This window comes from Impatiens glandulifera, chromosome 7 (genome assembly GCF_907164915.1).
Source record: "Impatiens glandulifera chromosome 7, dImpGla2.1, whole genome shotgun sequence".
Classification (NCBI taxonomy): domain Eukaryota; kingdom Viridiplantae; phylum Streptophyta; class Magnoliopsida; order Ericales; family Balsaminaceae; genus Impatiens; species Impatiens glandulifera.
Window position 1 is genome coordinate 37,282,152 of NC_061868.1, and position 16,673 is coordinate 37,298,824.

The window sequence follows — 16,673 nt, forward strand, 5'->3', positions numbered from 1 at the left end:
TTCCCGAGGGGATAAAAAGAAAGGCATAAAAAAAATATTAGTCACAAAATGATCATCAATCAAAAAATTAAGTGGTGTCGAAGAGATAAAATATATATTAACATTAAATTTAAGATTAAACTTAATTTTTAAAACCAAAACCAATTTTAAATTAATTAAATTTAAATAATATTAATTTTACTTAAAATATTTATAGATTAATAATATTTTAAATAATTATAATTATTCTTTCTTCATTTTGGATGAGGACCCATCTTCCAATAAAATTGTTTTATTTATTCCACATTAATAAATATTATTAAACATATAACATTATTAATATTTATTTTTTATTTTTTTATATTATTTTTATAATATATTTTTTAATATATTATACTACATAAAAAAAATACCATATTTTTGTTTAGAGTATGTGGTCCACTGTTGGAACCCTGCAAAACCTACTTTTTTTTTTTTTTTTTTAATATTTACTCTTTTTTTCTCAATTTTCTCCACAGTATTAATTCTCTATTTTCTTTTTCAATAAATTTTTATTTTTATATTTCTATATATTCTAAAATTTAAATTTATTTTAAATAAATTTAAAATAATTTAAAATTAGTAAAGAATTAAATAAAAATATATAATATTAATTCTCATTATATTTACTTATTATATTATAACAATTATATTTCATAATTAAAATAAATAAATAAATAATATAATTGTTTTTTGGGACTCAACATCATTTATTTATTTTTGTATATATAAGAAAAAAATATCAAAGATATCATTAAGAATAGGCTGAATCAAATTAACCAAAAAATATTTAACTGCAGAGAACATGGAACAAGAACAAGGGTTTTTTTATATTGTCAACATAAGAAGGAAAACATAGGCAAAGATTGATCTCCTATGATTTCTGGAAATTCAAAGATTCCATGAAAAAAAACTTCCATCAAACTTCAATCTAAAATATACAACTGATTCCCATAATTGGATATATTGTGGCATAATCAAAACAACATAATAATAAGCAAGTGTTCTAAAAAGAAAAAAAGACCTACAAAAGTTACTACCACTATACATGGTGTTCTTTTTACCTCAATTCCTCGGCCTGGCCAACCATAAAGAGCTAAGGGCTCGAAGCCTAGCCATGTAGTCGTTTATGACAAGAAGAGCATGAGCCGCTTGTCGGGTTGTCAAGATCCTATGCAATTGTTGCAATGTTTGCTGCCTCAATAGGTCCGCCTAAAAATCAAACATAAAAAAGTGTCATGTATTGCAAAATAATGCCATATTCAAATTATCAACAAAAAAAAATACTTTGACAAGGTTTTACCTGATGGATGAAATTCTCGAGAGTCGAAAGTTTGCTCATGGCAATAGCCATTTGTCCCATATAATCGGCTACATTTCCTAAACCCCCACTAGGACCCAAGCTAGGCAAAAGAGTTTCGAGCAGTGATTGTTGCAAAGCCTCCACACCTTGGGATAAAGCATCTTCCGCCTGTTGAGACGACTGCTGCAGATTACATATTCCGACCAATTGCTGATCTGTCAACGGTTCCAGCTGGTTCCCGAGTATCTGAAGTTCAAAATTGTAAAGAATTAAAAACTTTTTCATGAATGAGTCAACAATTTCTCATCTAGATCAGATCATCAAAGATGTAACCAACAGAAGCACACCTTTAAGAGTTCAGACGAACGAAATCCACCCAACCACATGAAACACCTCTCGGCTGGTGTCTTCCACATTCCAGAGAGAATGTGAAAGACATCGGCTTTGGAAGCTATTCCTTTTAACCTAAAAAGATCGTCATAATGTGAAATTACTCCATCAACCAAAAGCCTTAAATCCGATTCCCCAACTTGAGAACTCAAGGATGATCTTAATTCATTGATCATCCGAAGTTGTTCGTCAAGCCAACGTGCATAATCCGCATTAAACGCCATCGCTCCTCCACCTCCTATCACCAATGAATTTTAAAAATCTCAATTTGAGTTACAAAAGAAAAAAACAATTATTTTACCAAAAAAGTTCGAAAGAAAGATCACCATTTCCTACAACCGGCGAACCAACTTGATCAATTGAGAGCCCGTTAGGCGATGCAAACAATCCCTGTGTCCGTAGGAAGAAAAACCAACAAGATTTATTTAATAAACTTCTAAAGAACAAAAAGAAAACGCAAAATCAAGCAATAAAGTAATGTAATAAGAGTAGTACTTGATTCCTTGCTCGATGAACCTCTTGCTCAAGCTGGTTAAGCTTAACACGACTATTCTCCAATTGTTGAACATAAGCCTATGCAAAATTGTAATATTAAAAAGAGGACATGTTGATATTTCATTTTCACAACAAAATAACCGATTTCAATGTTTTTACTTTCTTTCGTAATCGGCTTTTCCTAGCAGCTTCTCGGTTTTGAGCGAGCCTTCGAAGAGTCTTCTAGCACAATACATAACATAAAAAAAAATTCAAAGGGTGGAAATAGTGTATATAAAAAAAATTCAAATTTTGTGACAATTATATCAAACCACCTTTTGATCCCCCGTTCTCCTCATCTGTTGATCAGAATCCACAACCGCATGCAAGTCGAACTGGCCTCTATTGGCCTGCACCAATGGGCAAAAAAAATTACAAAATAATCAAATAATCATCTAAAATATCAAATTAACTGATTTTTTTATACAAATTTAAAATATTTTTAAAATTTAACCCAAAAAACTAATATTGAGCTAGTTTAGGAGTTTTGTTTGGGAGTATTTTGGAATTTTATATAAATTTTTTAGAAATTCTCTATAATAATTATCATTCTAACCACCAAATAATTTCAATAACAATTAACATATTAAAATATTCTAACTTTATTTTCATGAAGTTCAAATTTTAAATATAAAAAACACTTTAATAATTAAAAATCAAATAACTTACTTTTTTTAAAAGAAATTTTTTGGTTACCCCCTAAAAAAACATTAAATAACGAAGATCAAACAAGCTCTAGGACATCTCAGGTAGTTTTTTAAAAATAAAATCCAAAAAACCGTACATATTTTTAATCCATCCTAATATTAAAATACCCACTATTAGTTTATTAAAAACTTGAAGTTTTCAATATATTAATGCAAGTTTTTCACCCAAAAATTTTATTTTCAAAATTTTTTAACAGACAAATTATTTTTTTCAAATAATCCAAAAACAAAGGACTAGAAATTGAATTTAGTTCAGACTTATCATTTTCAATTAGTTTATAAGTTAAAACCAATATATTGTTTATTATGCAATTGAGAGTTCAGAAATCAAAAAAGCCCTAAATAATCAAAATTTTCAAAACAAAAACAAAAACAAAAACCTACATCTCTCATTGGAGTTATATTATTTGGATTATGTAAATGATGAAAATTGTCCTAAAAAAAGAAGCAAAATTCAATTATTGAATAAAAGAAAAGACAAAATGGATGTCAAAGAAAGTGGCAAATAGAACAAAAACATATTTTGAAAAAAAAAAAAAACAATCGGTTGATAGAGGCATGACAAGGAAAGAAAGAAACAATGATGCAGCAATACATGCACAATTATTTGTACTAATAAAAAATATTATGAATCTGGGTTTCTTTTTTATCAGAAAATAGAGAGAGAAACCTGTTGTTGTTGATGATGATGGTTGTTTTTATCATCAGTATCGACATCTGTAGAAGTGTCAGTCTGTTGGCTATTATTATCAGCCATGGCAGCAGCAGCAACAACAGCAGCAGAAGCAGCAATAGAATCTCCCCAGCTGTTAAAATTCCCACCTCCCAACGACTCTCTTCTTCCTCCTCCTCCTTCAATTGCCGCCATTAGAGACCCTTTCTGCATCAAGAAATCTGCCCTCCCTGATGAACCCATTACCTCGGGACAAATATTCTGCAATCATCAATCAAAACCCACTTATATAAAATCATAATAAACAAGTTGGGTCGGGTAGGTGATGGGTGGGTCATGTTTCTTTACCGTGTTCAAGCAACCAAACTGTAACATGTTGTTGTTAGAAACAGCACCAATATTTCTTACCTTCATGTTGTTGTTGTAAATGGAGCCTACAAATATAAAAATATATAATTTATGAAGATGCAGATATATTGAACCCTAAATCCGGAGAGAGAGAGAGAAAGAGAAGTGCTTTAGAAGGGAAGAAGACATACTTGGATTTGAATCAACAACAGGATGATGATGAGGATGATGAGGATGATGAGAAGTATTAGGAGGATAAGGATGAAAGACAGCGGGTTGTTCAAGTTCTTCCAGATCCGGATATCCCGTTTCATTCATTCGTTCCTCTTCTTCTTCTCCTCGCCTGTTTCATTATATAAAACTATTAGCAGGAACTGGTACACAATTTTAATGGAGGAAAAGTGAGTTCATTAACCTTAGGTAGAGAGAGGAATACATGGTTGAGAGTTTCAGGTGAACTGATTATTCTTTTTCTTAATTACAACTTGACAATTTTTTTACAAGAGAGGAGAGGCCTAGGGTTTACTGTCAATATATATAGAGAGAGGGAGGGTGCAGTAATGGCGTCATGTTTGTTTGTTCGTGATCGTGATGAAGATGAAAGATGGAGGACGAAGAAGAGAGAGATGAAAACTTTCAACTTGAGCAGAAGAAGAAGCAGATGCAGAGAGATTGCGTATCGGTACGGTTTTCTGTAAATCTATACTAGGGACTAGAGAGGATTTTACATTGTCCTATTTTCAAATAATTCCGGATTACAATTTAATTTTTTATATATATATTCATTTATTAAATTCTGGTTGGGGTTTAAGTTATTTAAATATTGTTTTGTTTAAGATTGAATTATAAAAATTGGGTTATTGATAAGATGAAAAAATAACTTATGTGAATAAGCTACAATTCATCTTAGTATAGATAAAAAGAGGGTAGATTATATTAAGGATGAGTTAGATTCAAAGTTTAATTATGAGTATTTAGCATTTGCTTAATAATATGTTAAAATAATTATATGTAATCAGTAAACACAAAATATTATAATTAATCACATTTTTCATTTAAACACAATTTTCTCTTTATATCTCTTCTAACTATATAAATTGAATCAAACTTATCTATAAATCATAACAAACATATCTAAAAATAAAATAAGTTGAATAAGTTTGAACAAATAAGTTTAAATATAAATTGAATCAAACTTACCATAGATTGAAACTCATTTGTTATTTTAACTAAGGGTAAGTTTGATTCAAACTAAATAAATTGAATTGTAAGAAATCGTATCTAAAAATAAAATAAGTTAAATAAGCTTGGACAAATTTATTTAAATATAAATTGAATCAAACTTACCATAGATTATTTTAACTAAAGGTAAGTTTGATTCAAACTATTTGCTCGAACTTATTTAGCTTATTTTCAAATACGTTTTTATAGTATTCAGTTTATACTCAACTTATTTGTTTTAATTTTTTCGATTGATAGGGTAGGAAATAGAGATAAAATTGTATTTAAACGCAAAATGTGTTTGATTATAATTTTTACGTTAACTTATTACACAAAATTATTAACATATTATTATTTGCTAAATCAACAAATAATATGTTAGAGTGAAACTAATCCTAAAGAATTGAGTGAGATCATAATTTAAATGGTGAAGTAAAAATTATATTATCTATTGATCTCATTAATTGAGTTATTATTTTATAAATATAATTCTAATATTTAATTATTTAATTTATGCATTAAAATATCAATATTTTATTATTTTATTTTTAAATATAAAAAATATTTTAATAATTAATTTTAAAAAATCTAAAATAACTCATTTTATTTATATAAAACAAGGTTAAATGGTAAGTAGATTGAATTTGAAATAGAGAAAATGAATAATGTGATGTAATCTAATTATTATAAAAAATAAAAATAATTTATCTTTCTTCACTACTCTTACATTTTTTTTTAAAAGGGTTATCTGGATTGAATTTTTTTAAAACCTAAAGGGAGAAAAAAATAACGATGATGGATAATTTTGAAAAGGTAGTGATTATTTTTATTAAAAATAAATTAAATGAATTGATATATAACTATTTATTTTTTAAAATAAAGAGTATTTTAGTATTTTGGTTAATGATTTAAGTGATATGATATATAAGAGGGGAGTAAAGTGATGTTTGATTTTGTTTGTGTTATTTTAAATAATCTAAACAAAATCAAATATTATTTCACTATTCTTTCATTCATTACATCACTTAAATCATTAACCAAAATACTAAAATACTCTATATTTTAAATTAAATTTTTTTATTTAATTTATATGCATCAATACTTTATAAGTCTTTTTACCAATAATAATCATTATCTTTCAAAATCATCAACCATCATTATTTTTCTTTCTCTATTTTTTAAACTAGGAAAATCCCCGTACGATGCATACGGATAAAAATATATCGTTACAACGTCCAACGTTCATTAAATTTGGTGTTGAATTTAAAATATAAAGTGTTATTAACCTAGTTAGTTAAAAAGTTGTACTTATTTTGTTTTTGTTGCGAGTTCGAAACATACCTATACATTTTTTAATTTTATTTTTAACCATTTTAAGTTTATGGGCGGGTCAACCTAGAATCTGACCCAAATATTCATTTACTCTCACATATATATTCAAATTAAGCACAGTTCTTGACCCGGAAATCCGGATACTTTTAAAATTAAGCATCATTATATTTATAGAGAGATTAGTTAGTTAAACATGTCCCACGTTTATCAAATTTGGTGTTGAATTTAAAATATAATATGTTATTAACTTAGTTGATTAATGAGTTGTACTTGTTTTTGTTAGGTTGCGAGTTCGAAACATATCTATAGCATTTTTAATTTTATTTTTAATCGTTTTAAATTTATGGGCGGATCAACCCAAAATCCGACCCAAGTATCAATTTACTCTCACATATATATTCAAATTAGCTACAACTCTCGACCCGACAATTCAGACACTTTCAAAATTAAGTATCATTATATATATATATAGAGATAACCTAAATATAAAGAATTCAATTTTCCTCCTCAATTTCACATATCATCTCTTTAGAACAAGATATTTTTAAAAAACACATGAAAATGTAGACCTTCTTGTTCGATTAGGGTTATTGGAATAACTTTACTAAATTAAAATAATTCAATATTAAAAATTATAATTAAATTTGTCTTGTGATAATAATAAAGACGTAATTAGCAAATATTAATGAAAGAAAAATATGCAAATAAAGAAAGAAAGGGTTATGTTGTGTTTGGTTAGCAATTTAGTTTCCCAAGAAAGAAATAATTACCATTTCCAACTGCATTTAATTACAGCTATCAGACCGAGAAAAGAGAGAGGATCGATCCATTTGACAATTCACATCACTCTCTCTCATCTTATCTGATCTGATGGGGACTGCAACTCCTGAATCGCTCCTGATATTATTCCCTTTAATAAAAAACAAAAACCAAACTATTTCTTTTTTCTTTTTAAAAGACAAGTATATTTTAACCATGGTTCCTAAAATCGTTTCGGTTAACCATTCAAAATTTTGGCAAACTTTGATGTAACGGATTGAATCATCTTGTTGAACTGAATTTTAATTTTATTTTTATAAATGACTTCAACAAACTCGATAAAGAAGACGACAACTCTGGACCCATTTAGCATTTCATCGAGCATATTATGCTTAGTTAAGAGATTTTAAGAGCCGAATTATGATTAATGATAGGAGAGTTAAAATCCAAAAATTGAATCCCTACAAATATCACTCATTGTCTTCTTATAAATAGAAAAATGTATGTACAGTGACGGACTCAAATTTCGAATTGGTTAGACTTGAAAAAAAATTTAGGGTGCGCTTAAAATAATAACGAGAAAATTTTGAATAAAATAAATATATAAAAATAAAGTTTTACCATTTTTTAATAATTAGATAAAAAAATAATGAATTATATTAAATTTTGTTAAGAAATTAAGAGTAATGTCATATTTCTACCGTGATATTTTTTTTGGATGGGCTTCAGCCCACTCGAGCCCCTACATAGATTCGTCCTTGTGTATGCATATAAAGTCTATTGCCAAGATTTTCAAAAAATATTGATTCAAATTTTCGGTCGAATCAACTTGTCGAACCGGTTCAAAAGTAATCGTATTTAAATCAAAAGTCGAACAACTCATTTAACCGTTTCAAGGTCAAACCGGTAGGACCACAATCGTATTTTAAAATTATGTTTGTAACTCAGTTATTTTAATTTGTTATAAATTTATTTAGTAAAAATAATATATTATAAAAATTTATATTTTTAATTTTTAATTTTAAAATAATGATTTTAATTTATTTTTAAATAAATAAAATCAAAATAATTAACCCAAGCTAAAACCTAATTAAAACAATTAATTAGATTAATTATTTTAATAAATAAAACATAATTAATTAAGAAAAATGGTCAAATAAAATAAATAAAATTAATTGGGATAAATGTTATACTCATTTTATCTCAAAATAATTTTAGAAAAAATAGATGAATTAAAATAAATAACTTAAGGTGAAATATGGTACTCATCTCATCTCAAATAATTATTTATTTAATCCAAAAATATAAAAATAAAAAATTTACAAAATATTTATCATATTTATTTTAAATATTTTATGTTTTTTACAAAATTAAAAATAAAACCAAAAGTGTAAAAGAAAAAATAATTTCAAACAAACTCTTAAGGTTTTAAAATAAAAATAAAATATGTGATTCTATGTAACTAAAACTATGAAAAACGGAACTATGAAAAACGGTTGTAGCAAGAACCAGAATCATTGGATGAGCGCTGAATTGTCATCCAACGCCACCAATGTCACTTACTCCAACGGAGGAAGCGTACATCCGCGAAGCAAGCAACACACTAACGCGCATGTTAGCTCTGTAAATTGAAACGCGACAGAACGGCCAAAATGCAACGGTGCGTTGATGGAACGCCAACGGACCGCTTCGCGTTCTCGCTCGTAACAACGTCATTTCATCCCCCGATTGTCTTCTTCGTCGTGATTGCTGGAGGGATAAGAACGAGTTATATATATATATATATTTGATTTTCTCAAAGATGAAACCCTACCTACAGTCAACAATTTTGGTTTATTCAAAACGTGAAATGATCACTCTACTTCAGTGATCATTTCCCTACATCTAAAGACATTGATCATGTATATTCTAACAAGTTGAGCTAAGAACAACCAAAATACCATAAATAATTTTTGACTAATTCAATTCATTTGACTCCCTTAACCGATTTCGAGAGACTTTCTGAAGAAAATAGAGGAACTCTCAGTAGTAATTTATGTGAGTTTGTGAGATAATTTTGTGGTATTTAAAATACCGTATTTTATTTTTTATTTTTATTATAGTATTATAAATTATTAAAATATTAAAATATTTTTTATATATTTAAAGTAAAATAATAAATGAGATTTGTTTTTAAATTTAAAAAAAAAACAAAATTAATCTTAAGGACTTATTTGATATTTTTTTTATGATTTTTATGAGTTTTGTCCAAAAACATTTGTTCAATAAAAAAATGAGTATTTGAAATTTGTTTGTGTTTAAAATTTAGGTTTCAATGAATCTATACTTTTTTCACTTAATATATATTAATTGATAAATTAAATAATTAAAATAATGTTAATACCCTGAAAAAGAGAATTAAATAAATAAAAAGCTCTAGGATCTACTAATTTTTGGCGCGTAGAATCTATATGTAGGTGTGTCATGCCTTTTTTCTGTGGATCTAGGCCTAGGTCTAGACCTAGGATTGTGTGTGATGTATTCGTTATGGGGAAGAGAGTCAGCGAGTAAAATCATGGAGACATTCAATTGACTGTATCATTCAGTATTCAATCTCATTTTAAATAGAGTCAGAATTTACCACAACTACAAACAAAAACAACCATTAATGTTCTATTTGGGCTTCAAAATTAATGTCCATGACAAACAAGTTGGCCTATGCCTCTCCCGGTCAAATACTGATCTAATTCATATAAGATGAATGTGTTGGGCCATATTTGTAATAAGTGAGGTTATTATTTGTTGGACAAATAATGTTTGATTTTCTTAGAAATAATGTTGATTTTCTTAGAAAGAAAGAACTTGAAAGAAGATGTTGCAAGAACTTTGTATACTTGGGAGATTTTGTCACAAAAGATTATTATTTATTATCTAATTTGCATAAAACTGAATGTAAAGTTCATAAATGAGAGGATACTTAAATCATTTAAATGATGTGATTTATAAATAAATTTTAACTGATATGGAGCTATTTAAAATTAACCAAGCATATTTTTTACTCCATAATAATATAATTTATATATATTTAATAAATTTCGAGTCTATGATTATATACCCTCCATATACGAGCTTAATGTTCAAATTATTAAATAAATAATTATTTTTTTAGAGACGTTGCCATGATAATTAGACTCCTAAAATAATTTATTTCAAACTTTAAATAAATAATAAGATGTATAATGGGTTAAATTAAAAAAAAGTCATTATTGATATATTTTATCTTTGTTAAATAAATAATGTTTTTTTTGTCTTTGCCCTGTCGATTGGACTTGATATATAAGATACGTGATATATTAATATATAGACGAATTTTGGTGAATTTATTTGATATTAATGATTTATTTGTCTTCTAGGTATTTTTGAAAAAAATAAATTGAGTTAAAGTTCGTTGGAAAAGTCGTCGACCGACGAAGATTCCGATAGTGTCGTCGGCAGGTCGCCGACTTAGCCTCCGGGTTAGGTCAACGGACCGACGAGCTAGTCAAAGACCGAACCACATGCCTATAATTTCAACCCATGATCGCGACCTAGTTTCCGACAAAGGGGTTGATCGAGGGAGCGACCGAAGACCCGACCAAGGAAATCCTAGGCACCGTTTTTCATGGGTTTCAACATATTTCTGAAACGCGATATTCTCTCTTGTTATAACTCTGAATTTAACTCTACAAAGTGTTGTATCACCGTATGGATGTGTAAACTTCAAATTAGTCATCAATTCAATTAAAGGAGAACAAAAAATTCTATATTGTAAATTTAAAATTATAAGAGTTTAACTATTTGAAAATTTACCTAAAATCAGATTCGTTAGTTTTCTTCAATTGTATGATTTTTAGAGTTAACTCGACATTTTACTCTTAAAATTTTGAGTGATATATGTGAGTTTAAGAGTTCATTTCAAATTGTTATATATATATATATATATATATATATTTTTTTTTTTTTTCAATAGAAATTTTAATAAAGTGGAGATAAACATATTTTTTATACAATTGAAAATGAGTTTTATTAAGGGACAAGATCTATATAGTTTTTTTTTATAAAGAATTAATTCTCATTAATTCAATTAAAAGTTATATATAAAAAATTAATTAATAAATAATATAAATAATTCTAAAAAATTAATATAAATATAAAAATGATGATCCATATATTAAATTGTATGAACAATTAACAAAAATAAAATTCACAATGAAACGATTCAACAATCGAACAATTTTTTTTGGAAAACGGTTAATCGAACAATCGAACACTTTTTTGAGCATTACTCCAAAATCGAACTTATTTAAATTTATTAACAACAAGTGTTGAAATAGAGCAAATCGAATGAATCAATGAAACGGTGTTAGAAAAATATCTATCAAATATTTTTAACGGCAATTAAAATTATCCATAGCCAAGAGTTCAAGAGTTGATGAACAAAGCCGAAAATGTTCTCTCAATGACAGACCATTTATATATATTGTCAAAATATTGAGAAATCCATATATACAAATCTTGAAAAGATACCTAGAAGTAGGCCACCATATTAAAGATTAAATCGAGTAATTTTTTACTAAAAAGTATATTTTGTCTCATTAATTGCTAAGAAAGGAACGTACATGGACTCAAAAAAATCACCAATAAAACCGAAGAGTATGAACAACAAATGATCCACTAATGATTATGAGTATTATTAAAATTACCAAAATCTGAGATGAAAAAATCGATTTAGTTAAACATGATAATTAACAGAATAAAACGCAACATCAACTCAAATTTGAGTGATTGAAAGAGAAACGAGACAACCTTTAATACTAAAAAAATCATGAAAAGTTCAAAAGTAATACTTTTTAAGGAAGAATGTCAATTTTGTTTAAAAAATTAGAGCGAGGTGTAAATTTTATTTACAAAGTCGCAAAATTCTATTTTTGTATATAAAGTTGTCAAAATGTGTCAAAAATAAATAAAATAACGGCAGCCATCTAACGGGGTTAAATTTGTATCCATGTGGCATCCACGTATTTATTTTATATATTTATTAAAGTTTTTTTTAATTTCAAACGAACCTAAGTCATTAATTAAATAAATAAATTTCCTTCATTTTTTTACATACCTAATTTACTCAATTCCTCTCCATTCCTTCCGTTCCTCAGTAGCCGCCTCGCCCATTCCTCATCAGCCCCCGTTGCCGACCTCTTCACCAGCAACCACCGTCTGTCGACCTCTTCACTAGCAACCGCTGTCGCCGACCACTTCACCAGTAGTCCCCGTTGCCTCCCTCTTCGCCCTCTTCACAACAACCGTCGTAAACATTCTCTGCTGCAACCCTAATATGGGCGAATTGAAGACTAAAGTGAAGGAACTTAAGATGGAGATTCAAATATTGAAAACTGTGAATTACTTCTTAAAGATGAATTATCATTTTATTTTGTATGGTAAGAATTGATTATCTATTATGAAAACATATGTTAACATATGTTGAAGTATTATGTTAGCATTGTCTCTTTATCTTCATTTCAGAACAACTAATTGAAATGCAGAAGATTTATGTCTGTTTAAATTCCTATAGAGACCAAAACTCTGGTGCATGCATATTTATGTGTTTATATTGTGTGCCTTGATCTCTCGAATTGTGGAGTTTTCTAATAGCACTTGGATTTGTGGTCAAAATTGGTTAGAGAATGGTAATTGAGTTGGTGCACAATTTTCTGGGAATAACTATTTTCATCATACACATTTGCTTAAAATGTATTGTCTTTAAGCATTTAAAAAAACACCCCCTTCCAAGTCTTAAAAACTTTGCAAAATCAAATTGAGTCTAATATATAGTTTTCTCCTCTTAAATTGGCTGTTGGATTCTTTGTTAGTGATGCCAAGTCCTAACTTTGCTCTAGCTCTAGTTTCTGCATATATTTTTGGTCCTATGGATTTTCCTTAAATGAATCATTTTATCAAGAAGTCTAATATCTAGTTTTATTTTTTATGATCCTTTTTCATTTTCTAGCCTTAATAACCTTATGTTGGAGTTGCAACAAGAGCATAAGTTCTAAATGAGAATATCTTTAGTGTTGTCATTCTAATATTATAAAAGATATTATGTGATATGTGAGAACCTTTTTTGTGTTGCTTGTTGTAACCTAGAATTTCCTTGACTTAAAATTCATTTATGCAACTTAGTTTCCAACCTAATATCTAAACCTAAAATGAAATATGTTATTCCACAATAGAGAAATCTAAACCTGAAATTAAACACCAAAATAGTATAACCAAGAAATACCAAATTTAAACAAAACTATCAATATAGTATAACCAAGAAATACTAAATTCAAACAAAACTATCAAAATAGTATAACCAAGAAATACCAAATTCAAACAAAACCATCAAAATAGGCTTCTCCGAATTTGAGTTCACAATAAGAATTTTTTTAACCAAGATAAAACCAACCGTAGAAGATAGAGCAGAACTTCAGTATCATAAAAAATACATAACACTTACAAAAGAACATTATATAACAGTAATTTATGGTAATTTGTTTTTCCCCAAAATTTTTCTTCTTTTTTCTTTAACTGCAGTTTGAAGTTGATTACTTGAAATTGCAGGCACATCTCTCCACATTAAACCAGGTGGCCTAATTCCATGATTTACCTTAGTTGCACCAACAATAACTAGTGTAGTTGAACCAACACTTGTACCTGCACCTTAACCAACAAACAAATGAATAATTTATAAACGATTTTGCTATATATAATATGTTCAAAATGATTATGCTATATAAACAAATAATACCTATAATATTGTGAGGCATAATTCCATGATTTATTTCAGTTGAACCAACACTTGTACCTGCACCTTAACACACAAATAAGTAAGTTATTATATAAGATTATGCTATATATAATATGTTATAAAATTAATACCTATAATATTTTGTTGTAGAATAGAGAATCCGCCTTGAATATTTACTTGAGAAGATGGATATTGGGAGGATTGTCCTTGAGATGATTGACCTTGAGAAGATTGTCTTTGAAATGATTGACCTGCATAATTATAAAAATGAACTCAACACATTCATGACATAAAAAATTATTATTAAATAATACAACGTACCTACATTGTCTCTCGGAAGAGCACTAGCTATGCCACCACAATTATTTGTGCATCCTTTCTTATTATGAAATTCTTGTCCACACTTGCTACAATGCATTATGGATCCCCTCTTTGACCATTTATCATGAGATTTTGGCTCATCTGGAGTTTGTCGTCTACACCTCCTAGGTCTATCCGCTGATTTTAAGATATCTTTTGGAGATAAAACTTGAATGTCACTATACCAAGCCTCTGGTCCCCGCATAGGTTTTATATTAAACATATACGCCTCTAAATATGTATCATTCTTATACCAATGAGAGATGGAGTCTTCTAAATTCCCATTGGTTAGGCCTATTGCACAGACAACATGTACACATGGAATGCCACTAATATTCCACGATCTGCATGAGCATCTTTTAGTTCCTAAATCAACTATGTGTTTATGATGTGCATATATGGCCACCACAAAAGTTCAAATGACATTTGTGATAGTGAGAATTATTTTCTTATTCTTTTGGCATTTAGTGATATGTTGTGAGGCCATTTTTGCACTAACATTCGATACTTAACTCTCTTTTACATTACTTTCGACTTGATTAACTCTAACATAATGCATATGTTTTTATCTCGAGCTCGAAGGATAGAAGAGTTAAAACTCTCGCACATGTTATTGTCTACAACATCACATTTTGGGATCTCTGATTGAAAAGTCTTTGTCCACATTTTTTCTGGGACAAAAACCCCACTTTTTGTAGCACCCTCCATCAATGTTCCCAACTTGGGTCATATTCTCATTTATTTGTTCCACATATGTTGATTTCGCACATTTCCAAAACCGAAATTTGAGTTCTCCACCTTTAAATTTTTGAGCCCAATTGGCATACCAATGTCTCACACAAAATCTGTGCTCAGCTTGTGAAAACACATTTTTTACGGCTCTTATTAGTCCCTTTTGCATATCGGATATTAGGGTCAAACCAACACCCTCAAAGAAATCTAATATGATATCTTTTGTTAGTAGTTTAAAAAATCACTGCCATGAGTCTGTGCTCTCGAATTCTACAACAACCCATGTAGGAGGGTATAATCTATTGTTTCCATCTCGACCGACTGTAGATAAAAATTAACATTTGTAAATAGTTTTTAAGAAACATTCGTCTACTTAGAGTATTGGTTTATAAACTGACAACCATCCTTTCTTCACTGCATCAAAACATACATAAATTCGTTGAAAATGTAGTTCATTTGTTTCTTTATCACGCGTAAGTTTCAACTCAACTGTTGATCCAGGATTTGTGAATTTTATTTCATCAACATAACCAAATATTTTTCGGTACTCTATCAAAGAATTGCCTTTCAAGTCTTCAATAACCATTCATTTATCTCTTGCAAGCATTGACTTTGTCACCTTAGCATTTAACTGTCTTACATAATTCACCAAAAACGAATAGTGTAATTGAAGGATTTATCCTTATATTATTCTCGAATTTGGAGGCAATGAACTTGGTTGTTACTAAACCAATCTTTTTAACCGTATAACAAGTATGCTCAGATTGAATTCTCTTGATCATCCAAGTATTTGTTGTGTTATCTTTGCTAATGAACATTGTCCAAGTACACTTCTCGTTACTGCATATTGCTTTGATGTTCGTTTTATTAACAACACTTAACCTCAAAGAAAACTTATTAGCACAACTATATTCAGTTATGGCTAATTTAACTATCACTTTCTTCTTCAACTTCAATCGGTTCTTTTTCTTCATCTTCAATTTCAACTCGTTTCCTTTCTTCAGCTTCAACTTCAATCGGTTCTTCTTCAACTCGTTCCCTTACTTCTTCTCCTTCTAAATATAAGATTGAATCCTTCTCAATAGAAAATGGATGCTCAAGTTTATTCACTAGGTAAACAAAAATATGTTAATGCTTGACTAAATAGGAAGATATTTTCAAAATTTCTGTCTCCACTGATAGAGATAAGACCAATAGTTAATCGAAGACTAGGAATACATTAATATAGTTTATTACTATTGACATTTGTATACCCCAAATTCTTAACCATCTCTAGAATATCCCAATACGAAAATAAGTCCAAATCATCTATAATTACCGGGTGTTCCGATCTATAGACATATTGGGTCGCTTTATCAGGACACATGTAAAATGTTCCTCCATGATTTATAGACAATATATATTCTTACGGACTGAAAAAAAAAAACAAGAGAAAAGTTAGTATACATATAGAAATGAAACAAATTTAATTGACTACAAATAAAAAATTTC

General features: G+C 28.6%; 1 protein-coding gene across 1 annotated transcript; it reads right to left on the reverse strand.

Annotated features, from left to right (window-relative positions):
• Positions 1 to 837: 837 nt before the first annotated feature.
• Positions 838 to 9,001, reverse strand: LOC124909828 (transcription factor TGA2.3-like). The gene is made up of 11 exons (XM_047450462.1): positions 8,868 to 9,001; positions 4,165 to 4,316; positions 3,974 to 4,059; positions 3,629 to 3,886; positions 2,521 to 2,598; positions 2,366 to 2,425; positions 2,207 to 2,284; positions 2,038 to 2,101; positions 1,669 to 1,949; positions 1,322 to 1,567; positions 838 to 1,230 (listed from the first exon to the last, which is right to left on the reverse strand). The coding sequence occupies exons 1-11, from the start codon at positions 8,999 to 9,001 to the stop codon at positions 1,084 to 1,086; spliced, it is 1,584 nt and encodes a 527-aa protein (XP_047306418.1). The 3' UTR covers positions 838 to 1,083.
• Positions 9,002 to 16,673: the final 7,672 nt, after the last annotated feature.